Source organism: Cynoglossus semilaevis, chromosome 20, assembly GCF_000523025.1.
Source record: "Cynoglossus semilaevis isolate Cse_v1.0 chromosome 20, Cse_v1.0, whole genome shotgun sequence".
Classification (NCBI taxonomy): Eukaryota; Metazoa; Chordata; class Actinopteri; order Pleuronectiformes; family Cynoglossidae; genus Cynoglossus; species Cynoglossus semilaevis.
Window position 1 is genome coordinate 15,157,992 of NC_024326.1, and position 8,784 is coordinate 15,166,775.

At 46.0% G+C, this 8,784-nt stretch overlaps 2 protein-coding genes across 3 annotated transcripts in view; one reads left to right on the forward strand and one right to left on the reverse strand.

Annotated features, from left to right (window-relative positions):
* larp4b (La ribonucleoprotein 4B) overlaps window positions 1–5,896 on the reverse strand; it is a 10,912-nt gene extending 5,016 nt beyond the window's left edge. Inside the window, exons 1-5 of one of the 2 annotated variants that reach the window (XM_008335057.3) lie at window positions 5,346–5,896; window positions 3,393–3,526; window positions 1,723–1,876; window positions 344–526; window positions 15–93 (exon numbers count right to left, since the gene is read on the reverse strand). In XM_008335057.3, the coding sequence (XP_008333279.1) occupies window positions 15–93; window positions 344–526; window positions 1,723–1,876; window positions 3,393–3,473 (497 nt within the window). In that variant the 5' untranslated portion in view covers window positions 3,474–3,526; window positions 5,346–5,896. Of the gene's footprint in view, window positions 1–14; window positions 94–343; window positions 527–1,722; window positions 1,877–2,497; window positions 2,648–3,392; window positions 3,527–5,345 lie in introns of those variants that run through there. The other variant, XM_025066066.1, reaches the window with a different exon arrangement.
* Window positions 5,897–7,228: 1,332 nt separating this feature from the next.
* Window positions 7,229–8,784, forward strand: part of gtpbp4 (GTP binding protein 4) — a 6,012-nt gene continuing 4,456 nt past the window's right edge. The window contains exons 1-4 of the mRNA XM_008335056.3: window positions 7,229–7,369; window positions 7,914–8,084; window positions 8,177–8,280; window positions 8,567–8,703. Of these exons, the coding sequence (XP_008333278.1) occupies window positions 7,322–7,369; window positions 7,914–8,084; window positions 8,177–8,280; window positions 8,567–8,703 (460 nt within the window). The 5' untranslated portion in view covers window positions 7,229–7,321. The remainder of the gene's footprint in view (window positions 7,370–7,913; window positions 8,085–8,176; window positions 8,281–8,566; window positions 8,704–8,784) is intronic.

The window sequence follows — 8,784 nt, forward strand, 5'->3', positions numbered from 1 at the left end:
GGTCATGTTCTCACCGGGAAAGACAGAACTCCAGCGTCTTCTTCAGGTGCTCCCTCAGGTCCTCCTGTGGGTTCTCAGGCTGGACTTCACTTCCTGTTCACACACAGACGACCAATCCCGTTAGAGCACTTCAACATTCAGTCATGATGTCACCGCACTGTCGGCTAACCTGTTACCTAGCTAGCTGCTACAATGCTAACGTCTGATCATTACATCTAGGTTTTAACACTGAAACAACACAGAGAAGAGAGAGAGACAGACAGAGAGACAGACAGAGAGAGAGACAGACAGAGAGACAGACAGAGAGAGAGACAGACAGAGAGACAGACAGACACAGACAGACCTGTGTGTCCGGGCTGCACAGACTCAGGGTACTCTGTAAAGACCGGCTCGCCACACTCCAGGTTGACCGGGGTCACGGGGGTCACAGGGGTCACGGGGGCCGGCATCACTGGCACTGGCGGCGGCTCATCTGGGTCCGTCAGCAGAGGCTCCTTATTGGCCTGGTCCTCAGAGGCTTCATAGTCTGAGACACAAACGGTAGCGCCGTTAGCTAGCCCGTCAGTGTCGTCGCTGCTTCTGACTGGTCCCGTTAGCTAGCCCGTCAGTGTCGTCGCTGCTTCTGACTGGTCCCGTTAGCTAGCCCTTCAGTGTCGTCGCTGCTTCTGACTGGTACCGTTAGCTAGCCCGTCAGTGTCGTCGCTGCTTCTGACTGGTCCCGTTAGCTAGCCCTTCAGTGTCGTCGCTGCTTCTGACTGGTCCCGTTAGCTAGCCCTTCAGTGTCGTCGCTGCTTCTGACTGGTCCCGTTAGCTAGCCCTTCAGTGTCGTCGCTGCTTCCGCCTGGTCCCGTCACTTCGCCCGTCAGTGTCGTCGCTGCTTCTGACTGGGACCGTTAGCTAGCCCTTCAGTGTCGTCGCTGCTTCTGACTGGTCCCGTTAGCTAGCCCTTCAGTGTCGTCGCTGCTTCCGCCTGGTCCCGTCACTTCGCCCGTCAGTGTCGTCGCTGCTTCTGACTGGTCCCGTTAGCTAGCCCTTCAGTGTCGTCGCTGCTTCCGCCTGGTCCCGTCACTTCGCCCGTCAGTGTCGTCGCTGCTTCTGACTGGGACCGTTAGCTAGCCCTTCAGTGTCGTCGCTGCTTCCGCCTGGTCCCGTCACTTCGCCCGTCAGTGTCGTCGCTGCTTCTGACTGGGACCGTTAGCTAGCCCTTCAGTGTCGTCGCTGAGTCCCTGCAGCAGGTGCTAAGAGTTTCTCTGCACCGTCTGTGTTTGTTACTTCTACTCAGCGACTCTGTTGTTTTGAGATTTCTCTGGTCGGCTTTGATGATCAAAGCTCTGCGTAACTGTCCCTTCAAGACACTGGTTTGTCGGATGAAACTGATGTAGTACCGTCTCTAACCAGTAGGAGGTACTACTTCAGTCCAGGTGTAAATAACTGACCAGCTGTCTCTGGCTTTGATGTTCACTCCCGACTCTGGAACTGTCAAGAACCTCGTGATCAAATATCAGAGTGAGCCAATCACGCTGCTTCTGACTGGGACCGTCCTTCTCTCTCTCTCTCTCAATGCCTTCATTCCCTCAACCTCCTCCAGGGGCACGCCCCCCACTTTAGGCACCAAGAGCTCGTAATAAAAGTTAAATGGAGGTTTTCTTTTTTCTTTTTGTAAACTGTACCAGAGAAAACCGCGAACCCCGAGTTGTTCCACACAACAACACCCACTCTCACCTTCTGGGCCGGGGTCGGCCGAACTGTCGCAGGTGTCCTTCCATGGCTGCGGGGCAGCAGTGGGGGTGTCAGCGCTCCCAGTGGGGTCCAGGTTAAACACGTGGTTGGCCCATGCCTTGGCATTGGGGTTGAGGTCTGAAACCTTGACTGATTCCTGGAGAAGAAGGAGAAGGAGAAGGAGAAGAAGAAGAAGAAGAAGAAGAAAAGAAGAAGAAAAAGAAAAGAAGAAGAAAAGAAGAAGAAGAAGAAAAAGACAAGAAGAAGAAAAAGAGGAGGAAGAAGAAAAAGAAAAGAAGAAGAAAAAGAGGAGAAAGAAGAAAAAGAAAAGAAGAAGAAAAAGAGGAGAAAGAAGAAAAAGAAAAGAAGAAGAAAAAGAGGAGAAAGAAGAAAAAGAAAAGAAGAAGAAGAAGAAAAAGACAAGAAGAAGAAAAAGAGGAGGAAGAAGAAAAAGAAAAGAAGAAGAAAAAGAGGAGGAAGAAGAAAAAGAAAAGAAGAAGAAAAGAAGAAGAAGAGGAAGAAGAAGAAAAAGAAGAAGAAGAAAAGAAGAAGAAAAAGAAAAGAAGAAGAAAAAGAGGAGAAAGAAGAAAAAGAAAAGAAGAAGAAAAAGAGGAGGAAGAAGAAAAAGAAAAGAAGAAGAAAAAGAGGAGAAAGAAGAAAAAGAAAAGAAGAAGAAGAAGAAGAGGAAGAAGAAGAAAAAGAAGAAGAAGAAGAACCGAGGTCAGAGCCAATCAACTGTCACTCAGAGACCTGGAGACCTCCAGGTCAATTCAAGCACCTTTGGTTTATTGCCTCAGTCACCAGGGTCCTGACTGTGTGTGTGTGATTGTCCAGGTCTTAGCAGCTAAGTGGCTAACGCTCCTGACTCGGCACAAAGCTGGTGTTCCTTTGGAAACGTTTGAGAGCTGACCTCTGACCCCTGACCTCTGACGCTCTCTGTTTTCAACAAGGAAGAAAATAATCAATAGACTGACTCCAGGCTCATGAGCCGAGGAAGGAAAACAGGTCATGGTTATGACCCTACATGAGCTGTGTGTGCGTGTGCGTGCGCGTGTGTGTGTGTGTGTGTGTTCCGTCAGATAATAAGTGTGGAAATCAACTCCAGGTGAATCAGGGCAGGACTGTGTGGAATGAAGCTTTCTTGTCTAATTGTCCATAATTAGGTCAGTGTCAACTCCGCTGCTCCACCGTCTCAGCTGAGTGACTTCACACCCCCGGTCCTCCAGGTCAGCTTTGTTTACAGCTGCCTGGTAAATGTCCGACCTCCGCACAGCAGGCACGGCTAATGGAGCGCTGATGACACAGATTCTACAGCTCACTGTTGAACGCTTCAACGCATCGACAACACATTGGTGAAAAGTTCCAAACAGTTCTGAGGTACCGTCATTTTCACAGAGTGTGTGGCTAACCGTTAGCTGTTGATGAGCCACGCGGTTAGATTTACAATTTACATTTTTTATTCATCTGTGAAAGTTCTTTAGTCTTAGCTCATTTTCTAACTGTAATTTTAGCCTCTTTAGCTAGCACCAGGCTAACCTCTAGCATCTCTGTGGCCACAGACACACACTTCAGGTATCAACCACACACCCTGGTGGACAGAAGACTTCAACCCATGACATGAAGACACCTGGAGACATTTTCCTCCAGGACGAGGAGTTCAAAGCCACACTCACCGAATGAGAGTTTTCTTTTGCCTCTTGCACTTGCTGCACCTGTGGTTCAGCGACGACTTTTGTGTCCTGGTCAGAAGTCATGAGCCGTCTGCGTCTAGGCTCCTCAGGGAGAAGTCTCTGCGTCACCAGGTAAGCTGCCGGGGAAAACCACAACAAATAAATAAAAAAAAAAATTTTAAAAATGAAACGGTTTCATTTCATTTTTAAGTCCTAAATGATGATGTTTTGAGTCACCGCACGCTGGAGAACATGTGTGGTATAAACAAAAAAGACAAACAAATCAATCACTGATGGAGTCCAATCAAAGGCTGCAGGTTTGACATCAACACAGCTTAGATCCAGGTGAGATGTTGAGCACCTCCTCCAGGTGCCAAGAACATTGAGGACATCCAACGCATCATTAGTTCACCATCCGTCTGGTACTGACCTGGAGCGCACCACGAGGGCCGAGAGCCAAGGCTTTGGCCACCACTACCTGATTTTACATCAACATCCTCAACTTTAACAATCTTTGAAATGTTTGGCTGTATTCACCCTCTGTGTGTGTGTGTGTGTGTGTGTGTGTGTGTGTGTGTAGAAACACCTCACTTCCTGTCCTGCCGCGGCCCTTTGTAAAGCACTGATAATCTGGACCACAACAATCAGACGTCTGTTTCTGACAGAGGCCCAGTGTTAGCATACAGTGGCCGACCTTTGAACCACATACTCACTCACACGCTGTTCTCAAACTCTGGTTCCAGGACCAGTGGTGGCATTTGTATTTTTTATTTTTTTCTAGAACCACAGGAGGCTCGTGTTGGTTCTAAAACTGGTTTGGGTTTGAAATATTTTTAGCAGCATTTTGAATAAATTCCTGGTGTGTAACAGTGGAGGACGGAGGGGGGGGTTCTGTGGGGGGGGCTTCAAGACACCAGTTTAATCAAAAATTAAAAATCAATTAATTAGTTCCAGCCCTGCAGAAATTCACCATTAATTCATTCAATTACCCCCCGATGTAAACACGAAAAACACAGATATAAACAAATATATTAATAACATTAAATAATAATATTTATGAAAACATTTTATGTTATTGTTTTCCCGGAGAGGGACAGTGAGGGAGACAGCGCCACACAGTGTTGAGTGGAAAAATGGAGCTCGTACCACAAGGAAAATCCAGCAAAAGTTACTTAGTCGTAACTTGGAAAACTCGTATTTCAGGGAGTTCTTAATCTGAAGCCCGACTGTATACGACTTCGTTAACTTTAAGTTTCTTAACGAACAGTTTTAGATCTCAGTTTAAACTCTTTCAGGGGTTCAAGGTCGCCCCAAACCCCCAGAACCAGCCGACTCTTTTAGACCATATTTACTGGTCGGGAACCGTGACTCCACCAGGAACTGTTTCACCGTCCAACCATGGAACTCTTCACCAAGAAACAACTCTAGGGGGCAGTAGGTCACGGGAGAACTGTGATTGGAAAAGTGACAAGATGATGGAAACGTACAGTCGAGACACGCACATGATCAGAGGCTCCAACAGTTCCAGGTACTCGTGCTGTGCCTCCAGGCCTGAACCTTGACAACATGTGACTGACTTGAACCGTCAAACGTTTGTTTTGTGCCTCACGCCGACCTAGCCTACTCCACTCCGACTTTTGGAACCACTTCACCGCAATCACTGCAACTTCGGCTGAAGACGCAATGCAGGAAACACGAGAGAGTTATAGTAACGATCAATCAATAAACCGCGATATTTGACCACAGCCGTGTTCGTCAGCGTGTTCTCAGTTCTGCAGATTCACACCAACATCAACAACCGTCTCCCAGTTCACCTGCCAGTGTTTGCGTCACCTTTTCGCCGAGCCTGGCTCCACACAAGCCTCAGCTGGATGTAGGCGTGTGACCGCTGCCCTGTCTCTGTGTGTGTATGTGTGTATGTGTGTGTGCGTGTGTGTGTGTGATGTCTCCACTCACCTGTCACTTTTCTATGCGGACCGATGCAAACACTGTGGCGGCGGATGGTGGCGCTGGACTCGGGCCTCCAGTCAACGGGCTTCCAGCCTGTAAATACGCAGCGGTGTGACTTAGCAGCAGAGCCAGCGACAACCGGCTCAAACCTGACCGCAGCGAGGCTTCAGGTGTCCCGTGAGTGACGCTTCGCCTGGTGCTGAAACCCGGACACAACTTTTCCTTCCAGGAACACTTAAACCAATGAAGGGAAATAAAAATAATTGCAGAATGAATGTCAATATCAAACCGCTCCCTCCGACCAGCACAGACTCAGCTATGTTGCTAACTAGCACTAGTTTTGGCGCAGCCGTGTTCGATTAATGTGGCGCCTCGTTTTCCTAAAGCGTCGGTGAGCGGGGCTTCCGTCCGCCGAGAGATGCTCCAACAAGCGGAAAAACAAATGAGAACGCGGGGAGTGACGGCTCGTCTACCCCAAAGGTCCGAAACCAACAAACGTTTTTAGCTCCAAGAACGACAGAAGAGACACAGAGAAGAAGTGGAAGAAGAAGAAGAAGAAACTGTTTCCTTTCCCTGTCGTGTGCAGCACAAAGATCGTCGACGCGGACGATGAGGCTGCTGAAAACAGAATTTAAACGTTCTGTAAATAAAGTAAAAATAAAATCTAAAGATTGTGAAAATGGTGACTCCTGAGACAGAACTTCCACATTTCAACGGATTAAATGACAATAATTACGTTATAAGTTAGACGTTTACTTCCATTCAAAACAATAATAGAATAGTTGTCCATTTTATATAATGAGACGTACAAAACGACAGTCCTGTAAAATATGAAATAATTCTGATATAAGAAGTCACACTAAATATGAATATTAAATATGAACTATTCTCAATTTGTTTATGTGACAAAAACAGTTGATTAATGTAGAGTAGACCAGTATTGAGCTGAGAGATGGTGAATACATGGACAACGGGAATTATGTAAAATGCCATTTTTCAGTAATCAACCGTTATTAAAGTCGTCATTCAGATAAAAATAATAAATAAATAAATGCAAGAATAAAATATAAAACAAATCGTGACATTACACCTTTAAAAATTCAATGGGATTCTCTGTTTCATCATCGTTGACATGATAAATGACGTCAGTGCAGGACAGGAACACTGTGGCTGAAGTCGGACTGGTTTCCGGATCAGAGTGAGACATCTTCATGTGGATCCGGTCTTTGCTGTTGCTGCTCTGAAGCTGTCACACACAGCCCCTCCCCCTCCCTCACGCTCACAGTTGGTCGTCCTGATTGGTCCAGCCCAGGTAAGTGTGCGCACGCGGAGCCACTCGTGATCAGTCGTCTGTGGGCGTGGCCAAAACACTTCTTCGTTTGCTGATTGGCTGTTATCACCACGAATAACAACAAACATGGAGTATAAAAATTGTTTTTCTTCACTGTTTTCTCACTGTTTTGAGTGAATTCTAAAGTGAATTCTAATTCAAAGCTTGGTTTTCAGCCCATGATCAAAGACAGGATACATTTATGAACTGTGCGACGGTTCAGAATGAAACATTATCTGCGATAGAATTTAACATTAGTGCGGTATCTTTCTCAAATTAGCACAATATAAATAAACCCAACAATTCAATAGTCAAGCCAGCCATCCGGAGCTTTTTATATAATATATATTACAACATTTATTAGAATTATTTATTTGATTGGTTCACCACCGTCCCTAACTTTCTACAACCAAACTACGTTTCTTTACAAACAGAAATAGGCGGTAGAAAAAATAACCGCGTTATTTTATCGTTTTAATTATTATAATCTAATTATGTCATATAATCCTATACATATTCTTAACAATATAGTGTTTTTATTTTATTTTTTTTTCGGAAGAATGGTACAATAGTATGCGTAATATCCGGCCGTGGCGGAAGTGGAGGTTCTCTTTTCTCGTGGTGTCAGCGGACCTCAACGTGTCCGGACAAAATGGCACTTTATAATTTTAAGAAGATTATGGTGGTACCCACCGCCAAGGTGAGTGTGAATTTACAGTTGTTGTTGATTTTGTGAACGCGGTTTACTTTAAGCCGTTTCTGATTTTGTTTAAGTGAAACTACAGTCGAGAAACACGGTGGCAAAAAAAAAACACGTGTTGTGCTGCTGCAGAGGAAGAAGGGCCGCTCTCCCTTTAATCAAAGTTTTATCCAGTCAAACGTCCGTATAAATAGTGTCCCAGAGCGGCAACACTCTGGACCCAGTTCTAAATCTACAGTTATCTCAATATGGTTCCGGTTAAAACGCTGAATTTACTGTTCAATTTTATTCTGACCTAAATTAGTTTGTACAAGATACCTGTTTGTTTTTGTTTTTCAATAAATTCAATTATTTTGATTGGGAAAAAAGGCCGGAAGTTCTGTTGGACTGAACTGAACTGGTTAGAAGTTGTCAGTAGTAGAACCATGTCAGTAATGTATGAGTCTCTTCCGTCCATAAAAGTCAGACCTTAATGTCCTGCTGTACCTAAACGTCAGTGTCTTCAAACTCTCCTGGTCAAAGTGTGTGTCTGCGCTCCCTGCAGGAATTCATCGACATCACTTTGTCCAAGACACAAAGGAAGACGCCCACGGTGATACACAAACATTACCAGATTCATCGCATCCGACACTTCTACATGCGAAAGGTGAAGTTCACGCAGCAGAACTACCACGACCGCCTCACGCAGATCCTCGCCGACTTCCCCAAACTTGACGTGAGTCTGAAAATACATCCATACTGACTGACTTATTATCAGGAATGTTTTTTCTTTTTGTCTGACAACGCCGTTTGTTTTTGCCTCCTCAGGACATCCATCCGTTTTACGCTGACCTGATGAATGTTTTGTACGATAAAGATCACTACAAGCTAGCCCTGGGTCAGATAAACATTGCCAAGAATCTGATTGACAAGTAAGACCGTCTCACCTTTTCTGTGATTTAAGTTGACAGAGAAACAGTAGCTGCTGGTCCACCGCTGCCTCCTGTGGTCAGTGCGTATCACTACAGTCAGCCTAAAGTAAAGAATCTCAAACTAAAGTGACAAACTAACAGCTGTGGACTTGGTGACGGAGGCGTCAGTGGACCAACAGTGCTGTCTCACAGTAGTCCAGGCAGGGACCAGGTCGCTGCTGGTTGTTGTTGTTACCAGGTGTACTGGTACAGTTGTGTGTTAACTGTGTTTCCTCCGACTCCGCAGCGTTGCTAAAGACTACGTGCGTCTGATGAAATACGGAGACTCTCTGTATCGGTGTAAACAGCTGAAGAGAGCGGCTCTTGGTCGCATGTGCACCATCCTGAAGAGGCAGAAGTCCAGTCTGGAGTATCTGGAGCAAGGTGAGGCCACCTACAGGCCACAACCGACGTAGCACGTCTGCAATTAGAGTCGGGCTGCGTGTTGGCGACATGATACGTATC